We start from the raw sequence: 18,381 nt of genomic DNA, 5'->3' as shown, positions 1-18,381 counted from the left end.
ACGAAGTGGTAAGCGAGAGTCGGCGACGTGGACGTGGTTGTGAGCAAGCAACTATTGTGCACACGCCAACGTATTGGACGGAGAGGGGGAGGGGGGGCCAAAAGAGAGTGTGGGGTGCAAGTGTACGTGGACGTGTATGTACAAGCACCTGTTGATACACATGATAGAAAATAACGAAAATGCCCATGTTTATACCAGTGCTGGCTGAGCAATAAAGAGAGTACTGTTAAATACTGGGGATGTTAACACTCGGTAAAGTAAAGTAAAATAGTGCCTGTCAGATAAGATGGTCCAAAAATGTGTAATTAAGTCTTTTTTACATGGTTGATAACATCTTTCCAATGATTACTAAGTTTGTACCCATCATCACGATTGAACTTGTGTCTGTGTTTGTGTATCTGAATGGCTTCGTGTACAAACCTTTCATGGTAGCCAGAGGGTTTGCAGAGCACCTTAGTCTCGGAGAAAACAATCTCATGAGAGCCCACCGCGCTGTAGCAATGATCGGCAATGGCGGAAGACTCAATTTTGCCGTGTTTCAAATCTGACTTGTGCTCGCGGACACGATCAGAGACATGACGTTTCGTTTCCCCAATGTAACCGTTACCACAGCTGCAACTCAGTTTATAGACTCCAGGGTATTGCAAGTCAGGGATGACATCCTTCACAGATGGAATTAGATCACGGATTTTATGTACTGTACTGAATCGGACTTGGATCTTATGTTTGTTTAGAATTTTGGAGATCTTTTTGGTCACGCCTGCTATGTATGGTAACGTGACAGTTTTGATCGGAGTTTCAAGTAGCTGTTTCTGTATGGTGGGAGACACAGTTTGGCGGATGGTGCGTTCAGAGTATCCGTTCATCCTGAGGGCCCGATGTACATGTCTCAATTCACTGGCCAGGTGGTGTTGGTCAGAAATGCCATGAGCTCTGTGGTATAGTGTTTTGATAAGATAATTCTTTTGAGATGGGTGGTGGTGGGAATCTGGTTTCAAGTAGGAATCTGTGTGGGTGGCTTTCCTGTAGACAGAATGTCCCAAGGATCCATCAGGTCTCCTCTCAAACAGAATATCTAAGAATGGTAGTTTGCCATCTTTCTCCACTTCCATGGTGAATCTGATGGATAGATGTCTGGAGTTGATGTGGTTCAAGAAGTGGTTTGCCTTGTAAAAGCACGGGAGGGAATATTTTTTGAAGGCAAGAGGATTTTGGGTTTGCAGATGGCTACTGAGTCTTGAGATGAGAAGTCTTACATCGGAGGAATAACGTCAAATCGTGGAGTCTGATAAACACGGACACATGAGCAGGTTTAAAGCATCTTTATTGTATAATACAGGTGTGCACACATGAGCCATGCTTCGAGGCAAAATGTACAAAGATTATCAGTGAGTTGAGGACAGAGAGTTATTTTACTTGAGTGATATATCAGGCTTCAAGGAAATTGGTTAAATGGTTAAAATGTTTTCCAAATTTTTTAAATGTGTGCCGTGGTGAAGTAATTTCTGAGATTTATTTTAAAGGTACAGTACGGATTCATGTGTGTAATAAACCCCGTTGAGACGTCAGGAATTCAGAATTCTTTATTGAGTTTCGTCACAGCTCTCACTACATCCGCCCTCTACTCTATGGCTCCTTCACGCTGTTGACAGCGTGAGAGGGAGAGACTGCCGCGGCCCGCCACGTGGCAGACCACGGCACCAGCGTGGTTTCCACCTTCGTTCCTCCACACTCTGACCACGTGCTGTCCTTCTCCGCCCCTTTTAATCCCTGGCCCACGTGATGCCCCACAGCCAATCCTCAGCCATATCCCTGGAACTTTCCAGAGCCCACTGTACAGCCCCAGGGCCACGCCCCTAACTCAACTCCCCATTGGTTGCGGGCTGAAGCCAGCAGAGCCAATCATCATCCTCCAGGTGTAGCCTTCACATTACATCAGGGCCACGCCCCTGGCTCGACTCCCCATTGGTTGTGGGCTGAGGCAGGCAGAGCCCATAATTACCATCCAGGTGTAACCAATTCATCATCCAGGTGTAACCCACTTATCATCAAGGTGTAACATCACATTACATGTGTGATCACATTTTAAGTTTTCAGGCAGGGAGAAAGCCCAGGATGAAGGTTATTATTCACAGGTGGTTTCAGAGGCCTTCAGGTAGAGACAAAGGTCCTGGATAAACGTTGTTCACAAGTTGTGTTAGTGAGTCCTTCAGGGAGAGAGTCCTGGAGCTGAGTGTTATGGACATTTAATTTGAGATAGGAAGGATGTGAACCGGTTTTAATGTTACAGGCAGAGTGGTATTTAGGCCACTCCCGGCCATTGTGGTGTTTGGGTGGTGGTCGTGCCCCGCCTCCGCTGTGCGCGTTCAAGAAAACATCCATCCTGTATATTTTTTTTTATCAGAAACTCTTTAAGTTTCATTCAACTGAGTTAACATCTGCATAGGTCTACCTTTATAATGCCTTTTTCTTCCAATTGATATCCCGATTGTGCTATCGGCTTCACGTCATGAGACGAATACTACTCCATTGAGATCTCCTGCAGAGCAGTGCAACCCTTGGTGTTACACAATGGCCCGCGGAAGCGGATATCACAGAGCTACCTCAGAGACCACTGCAGGTGATCTCCGTTCGACGCAGCAGGGTGCAGCACTTTGCCCACCCTCTTGCTACAGAGAGTAATGTTCATTTCATGACAGGCAAACCAATAATTTGAATAGACAGAGCTGTAATTCAGACAATTCAAGTGCAGAACCAAATGTTAAGTGGTCGGGGTTTCTTTGTGTGCCATCGTTGACGATTAGGCACAGGCTTAAACGCACGACCCCCGAGAGTTTAATCACTGAGTTAAATCACGAGTTACTGCCTGGATTCAAACTCAGGATGACAGCAGTGCCATCTCAACGCTCTGACCTCCGCAAGCCTCCTGGCCACCTCTGAAAAAAATTAATGGGTACTTATCTGGTGAGTTATGAAGCCCATCAATCATTCACTCAATCTGCCATATGGAAGATGGATATGAGCACACCTTATATAAGCATATTTATTATACGAACACCACACACCCTTACATTACATATATCAGGGGTTCCAAAGGGGAACTTATATAAGCACATCCTCCCTTGCTCCCATCGAGTTTCCAGCTTACAATTTGTCTTTTATCTAAATTCTGCAACAGTTATGTCACCTTAAAAAGGCAAATTTTAATTATTTTTTGAAGCTGTTGCACTTGACTGGACTTTGTTGCACACATTATGTTTTGAAAAGCAGGCTCCAGGTATCTGTACAGCCCACCTTTGCATATTCAACACTGACCGGAGGTATAGGTGGATATAAGAACACTTATAGAAAATGAATTACCCCATGCACACGTAGTCTTCTATACATAAATGAAGCACTAATCGCTGTAAACACAGGGAAGTGCTTTGGGGTACTTCAGAAGCGAAACTAAAGACACATTACTGCATATGAAAAGGTCTAATTTGTGAACGTCGAGAGGAAAATGCCATTTACACCATGCACCAACACTGCACTTGGGTATGTGTGATCAGTAAAGGATTTTTCTTCGAGCAGCTAAGCACCCACTAGGCTGCCACGCAATTTTCTGCCATGTTTAAACTAGCAAATGGTGCAGGATTTGTCTATAGCGCCCCCTATGCAGGCGAATAGACCACGGTCCATTTTCTGCTTCGCATACCTCGCCATCTTCTTCTCATGCCTTTGTTGTTGCCAATCCAGTTTCTCGTACGTCTGCTTCTCCACCTCCCTGAGTTTGTCACTGAATGACCGCTGGTTTGTCTGCGCATGAACACAAAGACAAATATCCCCTGTATAGCCTTAACACTTGGCAAGTGCAGTTAGCAATCACCTATGAAAGCCAGCATTGCACACAAGAGATAGGTGGCTAGCAATATGCCTGGCCATCCTAATTTCTCTAAGGGGAATGTTTTCATATCGAACCAGATACTCATTTGAGGCGCAGTGAGTAAACCACTGTGCCACCGCTATATGTGTGTGTACACAAACACATGATTCCCAATTGATTTTGGCGTTCTGCCACGTAAATATCTGAACTGTGTTGTGGCATCCTCCACCGACCCGATGCAGCCAGACACTAAATTGTCACATGCTGTGCAAGCGTTGTCATGCACAAAACATTATTGTTTCAACTAACCATTAAGTTGAAAGAGCAATTCTCACAACCGAATTTAGCAATAGACACGACGTTTCAATCGGAAATACAAATCGCATTTGGTGGGGTAAAGTGTGGAGTTCTACAACCTATTCTAAGACGTCATTTCTAGCGCAGGGGTCAGCAACCAAAAAAACAAGGTGAGGCATTTTTAATTCGGTAAAACCAAAATATTTCAAGAGCCGAAATGCATGTGAATACGAGACTGTCCTTGATAAATAACAACGCGAAACAATCGTCAATGAGACGCATGTGGCTTCAGAACCGCAGGTTGCTGACCCCTAATCTCGTGTGAACAAGTAGGCCAAAATACCCATCGAAGGGCCTCTCGAGAACCAGCCCTATTGCACGCCCTTCCACCAGCAGTGGCGCGTGCAAGCCATTGCAGGGCTGCACCTCTACCTTATTAGCCCTCTCCTCTGTCCACCCACGAGTGTCAGCACCCACCTCCATCTGCATCCTGAGCGCGCTGATTTGCGCCTCCTGCTGGGCATTGGTATTCTCCAGCGCCCTCTGCTGCTGGACCAGTCTCTTCTCCATCTCCTCCGTCTCTGTGTGCCCCAAATTCGCAAAAACAACACCGACACGCAGAGTACACCGCCATGGTGCGATGGTTATCACACTGGACCGTCGACAGACATCGCCGCTTATTTTGAATCTCTCTCCGCGGCAGTTGAAACAATGGAGCATGTTTCTTAAATCCCTCCACCACCCACAGTCTCTGCCCACTCAGCAGTATAAACGGGCACACCACAGTTATCGTGTGGTGGATGGTGTAAAGTGTGGGTACTACCACCTTTTCCAAGATGTCTGCCTTTTTATGCCATTCCTCTCTGGCTTTTTAAAATGTGATCCTTATGACGGTAGCCCGGGGTATGAAATAATACAAAATGGCCAAAGCAATTCAGTATTTTATTTCTGGGACACTATTTTTTCCACTGGGGTACCAATGAATCCGAAGTCAGTGCTACTCCGCGATGTCGATAATGAAAATTTCAACTTTTAATAGTGCATCGTGTACAGCTCGTTGAGATGAGTCAATTGCCGCATCGTCGACCACCAACAGACTAAAAATAACTGTATCACGGACATTATATGAGAGCCGAGGTTTATTTGTTCAATCAAACAATACTACTTTAATCTACGCAGAGTATTTTTTTACGAAAAGTTGTGCAAAGAAGCATGGAGTGGCTCATCTTTCGAATTACACCACGAGGGAGGAAGAGAAAGACGTGGATCAGATAACGTCCGCAGGTTAGAGACATCGTATCGACTGTCAAGGCTAGGGCAGGACTTCGCTAGAAGGGATTGACGATGGCCGCAAATGGGCAAGACTGGTGATAAAGTAGCACTAAAATTACAACACAACGTGCATTTTTATATCATCTAAACGAGGATGCATGTCAAGATGATTGTGCAGCTGTATAACTAACAACATCGACACTGCAGCTCCAAGGTCTGAGTGTGTTCCCGCGTTAGAGGAGCTCGTGGTTTTGAGAAGATATGCAAGTTAGAGACTCAACATGAACTGTTAAAATGAGAATGAAGGCCCGGAGAGTGTGTCACGAGCGGGGATGATGAATGATCTCGCAATGGATTAATGTAATTGCGAGACCGAGGCCTTCATCTAGCAGTGGATAAACCTCTGCTGACGAGGATGAGTTCGCACCAATTCTCTGCTTCTGCAGCTCAGTGACGTTCTTGTCCATCATGAGAATGAGATGTCCCTCTTCTTTCTTCAGATCGATGAAGGCGAGGAGCACTGCCTCCATCTGTGTGAGAACCGGAAGCGAGAGGCATGAGTACCGTCCTGAGTATATGTTACATCGGGGATCTTGCACATCTCTGTAGTGGAGGTGCGCGGGTAGTGATGAGTTGGATGAGGATCTCCCCATGCAGTGTGGCCATGGAAGTAATCTGATTCTACTTCCCCAGTGCTGGTCAAGGCGTTGTTTGTGAGGCCGGGGAGCATAGGAAGTACAATCAATGTTGCTGCACTCCCCTCTACTGAGTACAGCATAGCCTCGCACCCGCTTTTGCCAATCTGGCATGAATGGTCGCATGCCGGGTGACCTTGGTCAGTGGGTACCATGGTGGCAAGATGTTAACTGCGTAGCCTGGTATACAGGAGTGCGTGGGTTCGATCCCAACCCTGACACCTGTATATTTGTATGCATGTTTTCCCTGTAGTTATGTGGATTTTTCTCTGGGTCCTCCAGTTTTTCCCTCCACATTTAGAAATATATGTTTAGAGTGTTTGGCCGCTATACATTTACACACGATAAACCACTTCGTTGAACGATCATTTATGGCCAGGTTGCTTCTGAAGAAGTGCTATATAGCTCAGCGTGCCTTGCCTGGTAAAATAAAATAGTTACATTTCCAGAGGCATGACATGAGCACGTAATATTATCGCTCTACTATGACAATTACCAATACTTCTCAAAATACGTATTAGCATTCCTATCCCAGAGATGAGGCTATCCGTAGGACCACTGATGTTGACTTCCCCAAAAATGGTTAGATTTTTCATTGACTCAAAGAAATGACGGGCTGAGTCAACCCCTAATCAGGATTTCACCTCGTGACCTTCCAATTGCAAGCTGCTTGCGTCACCACTAAGTCACGCGGACAGATTGAGTAGATGCCTCATTAATAATAAAGAACTCGGGTTATGGGCTGAATATTTCAAACTGTGCTGTGATGGTTGGTAAGACACGATGAGGTGTCTCACCTCGTCGCCCAAGCCCTGGGTTGTACGGTAGCTCTTCTCGGCCATGTCCATCATGCCCTTGTATTCCTGGTAGCCCCCGGGCTTGATGAAGATCTTCTCAGCCACTCTCACCCGGATGGGCTCGTAGAGCTCCGACAGGCGCTGCTTGCACCTCTGCATGGATGTTTCCTTGTTCTTCTGATTCCACTCATCGTACGCAGTCACGAGCGAGAGCTGTGAGAGAGCGGTTTGTGGTCATGGTGGTGATTGTGCTCATAACGATGCTTTTCCCGTGTCTTCAATTACGTGCTATCGTATCCTGAGGTAAAGAATCCGTTCAGAATGATCACAAAGCAGCGCGAGATAAGGGCCGCAGAAGTGGATATGCCAGAATTGATTGTGAATTCAAGAGGGCAACACTTTCCCACCTGCCCTGGTGCAGAGAGTGTGTTCATTTTCAGATGGATTTCAGCGACACCATGTGTTATAGTCCCTTTTGTGCCAAAACGAAGAGTTTTGGAAATCACATTGATGAATTGTACAATTACGGTGTCCACTCACCATGAGCTCCTTCTCGTGCGTATTGTCACGGTCGAGCACGGATCGTTGGTGGAACGCCTCCACCGCCTGCTCCAGCGCGTGCTGGTGGAACTCGTTGAGTTTGGCGATAGGTAGGGGCAGCTGCTGGTTCACGGCTTCCATACTTTTCTTGTAGAGTGACATCGCGTCCTCCTTGGCCTGCATGTTCGCCAGTGTCACCACCTGCGTCAGTGCGCTCTCGATGCACGGAACATCGCCCGAGCGCTGGGAATGCACGTACTGCTCCGTCAGCTTTAGGAACACTGTGAGAGGTGAGTACGAGAGGTAGGGGGGGGTGAGAGGGCACGATGGTGAGACGAGATGTAATCTGATGTAAAAGCCACACAGGAGGTGTAGAGACCACCTATTTACACCGCCGATAGAAGATGAATATCAGCCCCCCGCATTGCGAACGCAACTATCAAAGCCAAATCATGGAACAGATCGTTCAACAATGGCATATGCTTCGTTCATTCACTGGCAGCGTCTCAAACATTCACAATGTTGTTCTCACTTAGCCCTCAACTGGCCCACCAACCTCGACCTCAACCTAGAATGCACCCAATCGCCCTGCCATAAGATCGAAGAAATGTAGAAATTGTCGTTATTAATTGGTGCCTTTCACAATGTGTCAATACACCAAGATAATTCTGATTGTAATTACGTGAATGGGATTTTTTTCTTCTGAAACTAGTGGGAAGCCCATTGGAGATTCAATGTCTAACCATCTTCGCATGCACCCCTTTACAACGGCATACGCCTTTCTGTTGTATGAATAAAAAATATAGGGATCGTGTCACCCACTGGGCTATTGTAAATAGACGATCAGGTAAGCAATACCAATTGGCTTAATGAGTCAAATTATTGGGTCAAATGTCAGGAGTCTTCTTCGTGATTTTGACCACATTAATTATGCAGTGAGCTTTAAACTGATTCAACAATTGATTTAAGTTTGTGGAGCGTTCTCAGCGTATGCTAGACAAGCATACATATTGATTTATTTCATTTTCCAGATAATATGCAGCTACATCATATTTATACTTGTTTAATTCATGTAAAATTATTTCCACAACTGCAACACATTATTTCACCCCACTCGCCCACGTTTATATTCATCTAGAGCCTGTAAGTGGTATGTGCTATGGAGTTGAGTGCGTTGATAAGGATTTGAATTGGGCGATTAAATCCCTTGGCATCTCAGAACATTTTGCTTAACATTTCTTCTCAACCATTCCCATGCCCTGCTTCAACCTAACGAGCTGGAAATCCTACTGATACATTTACTGATCGTTGCTGCTCAATTCATCCGCACAAAAGAAAAGTCTAGCCAAGGGGCCACCAGTGGCAGCTGTCTCTGTGCAGCAAGAACTTGCAAGTGGGCAAAAGACTAGCAATGCGGGTTTGTTTTCCAAATGAAATAATTTGTGAGTAATCAATAAATGATGACAAACTGGAACTCAGACGCTGACACACTTGGTCTATTTTTAGAATATTGAATTTGTAATATACAGTGCAGTGTTAACCAGGGCGGCCACTGGTCGTGTACTGCTGGGCCGCTTCGCTAGCGGCTGGACTCACGGGGACCCGTGAGCACCGCGTTGTCGACGTGCTTGCTGTGCGCCGTCTGGAGGATGTGAGTCGTGAACTCCTCTGCCGTTCGCAGGAACTCTGGGTTCAAGTGCTGCTCCGAAATGGTCTCCAGGTGGTGCAGGTCTTCAGGGTGGGTTGGCATCGGGAACACAAAGCATTTCCGTTTCTGCAGGGATGGTGAACGAAGGCATGAGATGTGCGCAGCTTTATTTTGGAAGAGTTTAACTCGTTGTTTTATATATCTTATCAACGAATCCCACTGCAAAAGATGGATTATTATTGTTGTTGTTTTGCTTGTTTAACCAGAAAAGTCTTCCCGAGTCCCAAGACTTTCTGCAGGAAGGGTTGTGCCAAGTTTTCACAGTAGGAGGCGATGTTGCTTTGTGTAAAATCCAACTCAGTAATTTTGCGGGCAATTCAGCATTAGCAAGTCCAGCCAAAACAGTTAAAAAAATTAATATATAGGATAAAACTGGGGAGCCCAGAGAAAACCCAGGAAGAACAAGGGAACATTATACAAACTCCATACGTAAAGACGGTGTAACTGGTCCGCCCTGTCCCTCTCCTCCCGTCGTGAATCCTAACGAGGAGGACTGGTTGAGGAAATAGGCTACAATGATAAAAAAAAAGAGTAATGTTCGTAGACGACGAGTAGGTACTCCGTGTTGTTTTCTGTCCTCCGGAAGAGTGGGCGACTCCACAACAACTGAGCACCGGGGGTTTGTGGAATGGCTAAACTTTGTTTCAAAGTGTTCCTATGAAGGGACATTGCATATCTGCAATAGCGACCAGACGCACCCTCCACGTCACAACACCGCAGCTCAATGTATCAGCACGAAGTCTGTCCAAATCTGAATTGGGGGCGTGCACTGTACTCTTCAGTGCAAATGGGGGTCCAATCCCTGATCACCGTTGCGTTCACTTAAAAAATAAAAACTTTCCTGGCTCTGATAATTGTTTTTTTTACCCTATTATCTAGCAACAAAACTGACACCTTTTTTACAAGGAGTCATGTTTGCATTGACCACAATACCTGTAGTCGGAATGCAAACAAAAAACATAACTCTGATAATGTATGCACTGTCCTTGATATTGATTGGTCCACACCCGAGACAGCTTTCTTTAGAGCCTATATTTGATATCTCTAAAACCTGAATGCAATATTTGATATCTCTAAAACCTGATGTGATAGACAAAAACTGATGCCAGATTTGGAATCAGCACCCCAAAATGACCTTAAAACCGTTGAAATACCTTATGCCAGAAAAAGTGTGTTGACCAGTGTTATCGTTGTCGTCACTGTCGGGGTCATCATCATCATCATCTAAGTTAACACCGGCACGGACGGCTACATCAACGTCTCCCGATATAGTCGACCAGCTTTCTTGGAACGTCGTGTAGCAGCTACATCTCATCTGCCGAAGTCCGCCGGTGATGCTGAATAAATATAACTTTCAAAAAATAGAAAAAAAACTTACGGGTGCTACGTTACACATGTATAAAACCCATCAGCCTTTTCCACATCGCCAAGTCAAAATAACTAAATGTGTGGCTATTTTGTCGAATTGACCACCAACTTCCACGGATGCCTTGTTCGATACTGCACATATATTAACCAGCAAAATACTACGACCCATCCACTTCACAGTTGACGTTAAAGATTCCATGCCATTATTCACAAGTGTAATTCACTGTGTGCCGGCATCATGGTTCATGTTTGACAAATGACACTGCAACATACTCAATTGTGATCACAGAGAGCAACCATCACTCCCTACTATGAAACCTTGGCAGGACCCTCTTGAAAAATTATCATGCTACGTAGTGAAGCTTCCCTGGGTAAACCAGCATGGTAAGGGAGGCGTGCGAGCCCACCTTGAAAAAGCTGCTTAGGAGCTCCCTCTGGTCGTTGAAGGAGCGGCAGTTAGCTGTCATCCCCTTCTTGCGCATACCCAGACAGTGCTCCAGGTACTCGTCGGCGTCGCAGGTCTTGCCCTCGATCTCCAGCTTTAGCGTGAAGTCGCGCACGCACACAACGAAGGGGGGGAAGTAATGCTCGAAGTCTGTGCCCACCTTGTCCTCCCTCTGGTGCATTTTGGTGCGCACGTGCTCCGTCATGTTGACCACGAAGCTGCGAGGGATTCACAGTCAAGGAGCGGCCATAACGGCATTGTACGTTATGGCCGCTCCTTGAACGTCATTCAAAATGGAACGCTGCAGAATGGGAATAAAAATGTGGTAGCCGGATGGACCCTCCATACACATTTTTTGCAGGGTTATCCAGCTTTTTGTAGTGGGCGCAATTTTACTATACATAATCCCCAAATGAGACATTTGCACTTTCATAAAAACAAAAAAGTGTAAGATTTGGACCCTGACAATATGACACCATCCTGTGTTCTTTGGAATCGGACTGGGAGTGGGAATCAGTTCTCCTGGAGATGAAGGTGTACGGGGAAGGGGTGTGAGAGGAGGGTCTCCTGGAGATGGAGGATACTGAAGTTGATCGAAGCCATCCTTGCTGAGCACACCGGTCGTGTTCCACACCAGCGTGGTGCTCAGCAGCACGGCCATCACGAAGAGCCACGTGTCGTGATTCTCACCAGCCTGCAAGGAGAACACGATGTGACAATTATGATGATTGTGGAGGAGCTTGATGATTATAATCAGCACATCATTTTAGTTAGGCCAGTCCTGGCTAATGATGATGATCATTGTAGCGATGGTGGTTGCCATGATGATATTCATAGTAATCTGGCAGAGATAAAATGCACATAGGTCTGCTATGAGAACTGCTACAAGACCGCTCCAATCGTAATAAATCAGATTTCAAGTAGATAAATGTAACACGTCGTAGCCTTTCACCACCAATGTTACGATTTGTAGCCATTTTAGGCTTACCTTTAATGAGTCGCATGTATAAATGTGCACTCTTGTAGCATATGAGAACCTAACAAACTATTTTACACAACTACTGGGAGCCAGGTAAGTTTTATTAGGATGATGATTATGATAATAGAAAGCAGTGGTGATCAAGGATTGGACTCCGAGGCCGCACATGCCAAATTTAGATTTGGGTTAACTTCTGGACCGGTAAGCTGCATGCTACATTAGTTCCAATGATAAAAAAACTTAAATTGATATTACTTGAATGGAAATCGACCGACAGGAAATCAGTAATGTTATTTGACTGTTAGTGATAATGAAGATATGGCCAATTAAGACTTTGATATCAAAGTTTATTTCAATATATAAAATACTCAAAATAATTGGGTCTAAAATATTAACACTGGCGCTCAATCCCATTAACAGAGGAATTCAGCTGCGGCTTTGTGACGTGGAGCATGTCTCTGATCACTATTGCAGATACGAGATGTTCACTTTTTTTATGTTTTTGTGTCAGAAATCTAATAAGGTCGTGTCGCGCCTCATGATGAGTTATTTAATTATTATTAGGACGATTGCTTATTGTGATCAATCCAACTCGAATCAATTGATAGAACGGAGTTGGAAGGTGATTCGAGTGTTTTGGTGATCAAAATAGAAGTCGTTTTTGTAATAGTAGGAAACATTTGGTATTTTTGTGTTGGCGTTCGCTGTTCATTGGGAGGCACACGATGGCTTAATTTTAACATTTATCTAATTGGGGTGAGCGGGACAGATGTTTTTACAGATGTTTCGTTCCCGATTCTGGTATAATGAAGAATACTTTTTTATGATTCACCTAATTAAAATATTGTTAATACAATTTAAACAAAAATGTTTCTTTATTACTAATTACTGTATATAAGTACGTATCGTCTCATGCAGTATTATTAGGACGTAGTCGGCGCTACAGGTGTTTTGGGCAGATTTTTACGTTAGATATTAAAATGTTTCGTGTTAAATGTTTGCCGAATAATATGTACGTTAAATGTTGTTAGTTATCATAATTGAGAATTGGGCTGACTTCTGTACCGAGGAATTCAACTGCGGTGTTCTGACATGGAGGGTGTCTCTCTGATCGCTATTGCAGTAACGCAATTGCTCTTCTGATATTTTGAAATAAAGTTTTGCTGTTTCACAATCCCCCCCTGGTGCCCAGCTGTTGTGAAATCGCCCGCTTCTCCGGAGGATAGAACATAATGCAAAGTCACTCCTCATCGTCTCCGAACTTTTTATTACGTTTATTGTTGTATAATTAGCCGAGCCGTCCCCCATCGCAAGGATTCACGGCAGGAGGAGAGAGGACAGGGCGGATCGGCTACAGATCCATGACTGATTATTGGGTTGGATCGTGCGAGTACAATCCCTGTGTCGTATACCCTCATCCACCCGACACCACAAACAAATAAGAGTTGTCACGGAAACCAAAGGGGCCGTCCATAAATGACGTCACGCGATTTTGGAAGATTTTTGACCCCCCCCCCCCCCTTCGTCACACGGCGTCACAAAAAGTCAGACGCCCCCTCAAATATGACGTCACAAAGCTCTGCCCCCCCCCCCCCCAAAATATAAAACATGCTTCAAATCGCTTTAAACTATTGTCATTGTAGTGCGTATTTAATGTGGCGCTGCACTCTGATGTTGTAAGAGAAAACATGTATTTAAAAGTCGATTTAATTAAGTAGAACGTGCTGTCTATATTTATTTAAAGTTGCACATTTTGATGTGACGTCACATTTCTCAAACCCCTCCCCCATCGTCACACATCGTCACAAATGTCTGACCGCCCCCCCCCTTCCCTAGGTGCGTGACGTCATTTATGGACGGCCCCAAACACGCCAGTGTCGATTGCTTCAGCACACACATTTTAACAGTTGGATTAAATTGTCATTTTACTCACGCGGTCCGACTCGGAAATCTATTATGAAAGTTATCACATGCAGTTCACATGAGAACGAGGTGAAATGAAATGGAAAAAAAAATCGTACAATGGTTTAGTGCGTACCGTAGGGAAGGGTGTTTTGTGTTGGGGGAGCGGGGAGAGGGTAGAGGTGGGGGTGAGGGGTGGGGCGGTGGGGGATGAGGGTGGGGGTGGAGGATGGGGGTGGAGGATGAGGGTGGAGGATGAGGGGTTTAGGATGAGGGTGGGGGTGGAGGATGAGGGTGGGGGTGGAGGATGAGGGTGGGGGTGGAGGATGAGGGTGAGGGTGGAGGGTGGGTGTGGTGGATGGGGGTGGGGGATGAGGGTGGAGGATGAGGGGTTTAGGATGAGGGTGGGGGTGGAGGATGAGGGTGGGGGGTGGAGGATGAGGGGTGGGGGTTGAGGAATGAGGGTGCGGTTTGAGGAATGAGGATGAAGGTAGCCCGAGGAGGTGGTGGGGGTCGCTGAGTATCATGGCTGTCCCACTCGCAGCGCAATCGACAAACATCGTAAACACATTTTTCTGTACTGAGGCTGCGTTAACAGTGGTGAGCAAGCCCAGTAAACCACCACATTCGCCAATAAAACTTTGTAACCTTTAAACAAAAAAAAACTAGAATAGGCGACGTTTCGAAAAAGGGCCCTCCATAGTACAATGTATGTACAGTACTACAAATTATTTGTGTGCTTTAAATAAGGGCTATTGCTTGAAAGAAGGGGCCATTGCCCGAAACGTCGACTTGTACATGTTTTTCCTTGAAGGGCCACAATGTTAGTGACGATTGTTGAGGAAACATCGTCGGCTTGGTAAATGTGGACCCCTGACCTTCTCCACGTCGCCCAGGCCCTCCGTGTCGATGAGCAGCAGACACTTGTCCTTGTGCAGGGGATGGGCTCTCGGCCAGATCCAGATGCCCTTGGTGTGCGACTGCACCGTGTTCCCCAGGGAGAACCCTGGGAGCCGTGGGGTGCGTGGGGTGGATGGGGTGGGTGAGCGAGTCAGTTCGATTCAAACGTCGACCCAGGTGGAGTTGTACTCGAATATAAATGTCAGCGGTTACTCAAACTGCACAGGGTGATTGGTCCCCCCCCCGCCTCCCTCTCATCGCCAATCCACTGACCTGGAATTAGCCGGTGTCACGCAATTTTGAAAATCAAACATGCTTTAAACTATTGTCATTGTAGTGCGTATTTAATGTGGCGCTGCACTCTGATGTTGTAGGAGAAAACATGTATTAAAAAGGAGGCGCTGGAAAGCTGAAATTTAGCATAAAATTCACTTGAAAATATTCAACGTCTAACTAAAACTGCAGATGTTCGGAATAGTATATTGAAATTCTCTTATAATTTGAAATATTAAAATTAATTATAACTTTAAAAACATATTTGAAACTTTGTAGGAGAACGAAACGAAATGGAGAGTACAATTATAATCATTAAAATCAAAATGTTTAATAACAATCATTCAAAATATTTACAAAATTTATGCTTCTCCGTTCTCCCATGGAGAAGCAAAATGCTCCTTCATGTAATAAATAAAAGGTGACCATAGTACATTTAAATAATCAAATAGTTAATAATGAAAATTAACAAAAATAGTGTTGTTATAACAATTCTATTCAATTAAGTAGAACGCGTTGTTTATGTATTTAAAGTTACGCATTTTGATGTGACGTCACATTTCTCAAACCCCCCCTCCTCCCCTCGTCACACATCGTCACAAATATCTGACCCCCCTTAGGTGCGTGACGTCATTTATGGACGGCCCCCAACGTGGCTGGGAATCCAACTCAGGTGGCCCGGGTTCGTCGGGCAGTGCCCTGTAACCACGCGCCCCGCACCGCGTCTCACCGTTGTTGGAACCCGCGAGGCGGTTCATGAGGTATGACTTGCCCGTGCGGTAGCGGCCCGCGATTGCCACCACCACCACCGGCTGCTGGATGCTCGCGATCACCTTGGCGGTTTTTTCATCGATGAAGAATCTGCCGTCTTCGTCCGTGAGGATGAAGGGAAGAGGCCGCGCCACCTGTGCCATGGCTCCTTGACTCATCTTCGGATGTATTTACGTCTTCAAAGACTGGTACGCTACCCGTTCTTCGCCGCTCTTCAAGGCCCGCGGGCGGAAGTCTATGGCCGCCCGTGACCGACTCTTGTTGCCTTTGAGCTCGTGCGGTTGCTCACTGACCTTGACAGAGCGCAATTTGGCTCTCCGTGGACTCCGCTGCTGTCTCGAGCCACCGCTAGCGCCGTAGCTTTTAAAGCAGTGTTGATGATAGGGAGCAGTATAAGGAGGCGGTAACCACTTCTCTAAATAGACCGGGATTTCCCCGAAGTTTCGTGAACACTTTCACTTCCACATTAGTGTTTTTTTCATTCTCAGCACCACGGTGAAAACCGGCAGTTCCTCTTTCGATTTCGCCCTTAATGGAACAATCGTAAATACCTATGTATGTACAGAGTACTTTTGTATAGTTTTCATGAGTATATTTGTGTAGATTTGAAGCTTTCGTGACTGCAAGGATTCATACTCTTGGGTTTTTTCGGTAAAGTCCTCTTACTTGATACAGCAATCGTGCTGTCCCGGTTCCACCTGAAGACGGAAGCTTGTGTTGCCTCCGAAACGTCGTGATTTTTATTTTATTTTACTTTTATTAATTTTAGTTTTAGTTTTTTTACCTACGTGACTTTACCGAAAAAACCCAAGAATATAGATTTGTGTAGTTTTCATGAGTACAGGAGTGTCCACGGTCGATCGTAGTCATACAGTGATTTAAGTAATGATACCCTATTGACCTCAACACTTATTGTGTCACTTGTTGGCTCAACTCTTTTTCAGGAGGGTCCTGCCAAGTTAACCCGTTTCAACTGTTTCTCTGCAATGTCGCTTTATTGTAGTGGGGCTTCTGTGCATGTATCGCCCCGACTACAGTCGCTGTGGTGCAGAGATAAGCGCGATAAGGTTCGAGTCTAACCGCTGTAATGAGTGAGATTTGAACGGGTCATGACCCACACCGACTCACCCCATCAACCAGCGGCAACAATTTCTGTTTTTTAAATCTAATGAGCTAAAGGTGATGTAAAAAATGTGGCGGTGATGGAACTAAGATTGGTCTCAACACCCCACGTAATCAACAATTAATTTTGTAATAGAGTGCTGTCCAAAATGACGTTATCTGACGTGGGGTCATCCATTTAGTACTTACGCAAAAATCTATCAAAACTTGATCCCTCCCCCCCCTCCCTGTACGCACGTGTACTTTTTACACCGCCCCCCCCCCCCACCTGCGTACGTACGCTTGACACCCCCCCCCCCCCGAATCCTATAGAACGGCCGAAACTTAATCCACGCAGAAACGATCAAGGATTAATAATATTAACGTGTTTAAGCAAACAGATCGTCCACCACCCGACTATCTAACTAATTTGAAGGCCAATGTAGAAAATTTATTATCGAGGCTTCACCCCCCCCCCCCCCACGTTTGATATGTGTAACGTACATTGACAATAGACCCCCCCATACGCAAGGGTATGCATTTTAGTTAACCCCCCCCCCCCTCCATGCATACCTACTAAATATATGCCCCCCATGCAGAGATACATATCTAAGAGTAATCTTTAAGCTGAGGTGACAAGTGGAAATTCGCACAGTTGGTTACGTACAGTGCGGAAGCACATTCCTGGTGGTATTGTTGCAAATTCTAGATTTGAAGCTTTCGTGACTGCAAGTATTCATATTCTTAGGTTTTTTTCGGTAAAGTCACGTAGGTAAAAAAATATAAATTAATAAAAGTAAAATAAAAATAAAATAAAAATCACGACGTTTCGGAGGCAACACAAGCTTCCGTCTACAGGTGGAACCGTCACAGCACGCTTGCTATAATCAAGTAAATGAGATATTCCAAGGGATACTACCCCGTATATATACTGGTTGAGGGGAGGGGGATGGGCCAGGACCGGCCCACTTTTATTATTATGGTAAGGTGCGGCTTGAGACTACGGCTAGTCTACATAACAAAGGACTGAGCCTTTATTATGGTAAGGTGTGGCTTGACATTACGGCTAGTCTACATAACAAAGGACTGAGCCTTACCATAATAATAAAGTGGGCCGGTCCTGGCCCATCCCCCTCCCCTCAACCAGTATATATACGGGGTAGTATCCCTTGGAATCTCTCATTTACTTGATTACAGCAAGCGTGCTGTGACGGTTCCACCTGAAGACGGAAGCTTGTGTTGCCTCCGAAACGTCGTGATTTTTATTTTTATTTGACTTTTATTAATTTTGATTATTTTTTACCTACGTGACTTTACCGAAAAAACCTAAGAATATTGTTGCAAATTCTCAAGTGTTTAAAAAATTTAGAAGCACCCTGTATTTATCTGGAGTGCGTGGCACCATTTAAAGTTCTGCTCACATCTCCCGTTTAACGTTTGTCACTGTTTTTGTCATTTACATTGGCAT

At 45.2% G+C, this 18,381-nt stretch overlaps 1 protein-coding gene across 1 annotated transcript; it reads right to left on the bottom strand.

Moving 5' to 3' along the window:
• Positions 1–1,307: 1,307 nt before the first annotated feature.
• Positions 1,308–16,217, bottom strand: LOC133342211 (guanylate-binding protein 1-like). Its single transcript, XM_061551197.1, has 10 exons — positions 15,772–16,217; positions 14,747–14,874; positions 11,572–11,681; positions 10,950–11,205; positions 9,063–9,240; positions 7,467–7,747; positions 6,927–7,139; positions 5,862–5,964; positions 4,640–4,743; positions 1,308–3,798 (listed from the first exon to the last, which is right to left on the bottom strand). The coding sequence occupies exons 1-10, from the start codon at positions 15,968–15,970 to the stop codon at positions 3,619–3,621; spliced, it is 1,752 nt and encodes a 583-aa protein (XP_061407181.1). The 5' UTR covers positions 15,971–16,217; the 3' UTR covers positions 1,308–3,618.
• Positions 16,218–18,381: the final 2,164 nt, after the last annotated feature.

This window comes from Lethenteron reissneri, chromosome 2 (genome assembly GCF_015708825.2).
Source record: "Lethenteron reissneri isolate LAM-NWPU_2019-01 chromosome 2, ASM1570882v1, whole genome shotgun sequence".
Classification (NCBI taxonomy): domain Eukaryota; kingdom Metazoa; phylum Chordata; class Hyperoartia; order Petromyzontiformes; family Petromyzontidae; genus Lethenteron; species Lethenteron reissneri.
Note: the sequence above shows the minus strand (reverse complement) of the source record. Positions and strands in the feature narration are given on the sequence as shown.

Bases quoted from the DNA above. Each gene is read 5' to 3' on its own strand.
- LOC133342211 (XM_061551197.1), bottom strand. From the start codon at position 15,970: ATGAGTCAAGGAGCCATGGCACAGGTGGCGCGGCCTCTTCCCTTCATC. The intron at 4,744-5,861 runs GTGCGAACTCAT...TGGGGCACACAG, and splicing joins GCTGCAGAAGCAGAGAATTG to AGACGGAGGAGATGGAGAAG. The intron at 3,799-4,639 runs GTGGGTGCTGAC...GTTCATGCGCAG, and splicing joins CGCTCAGGATGCAGATGGAG to ACAAACCAGCGGTCATTCAG.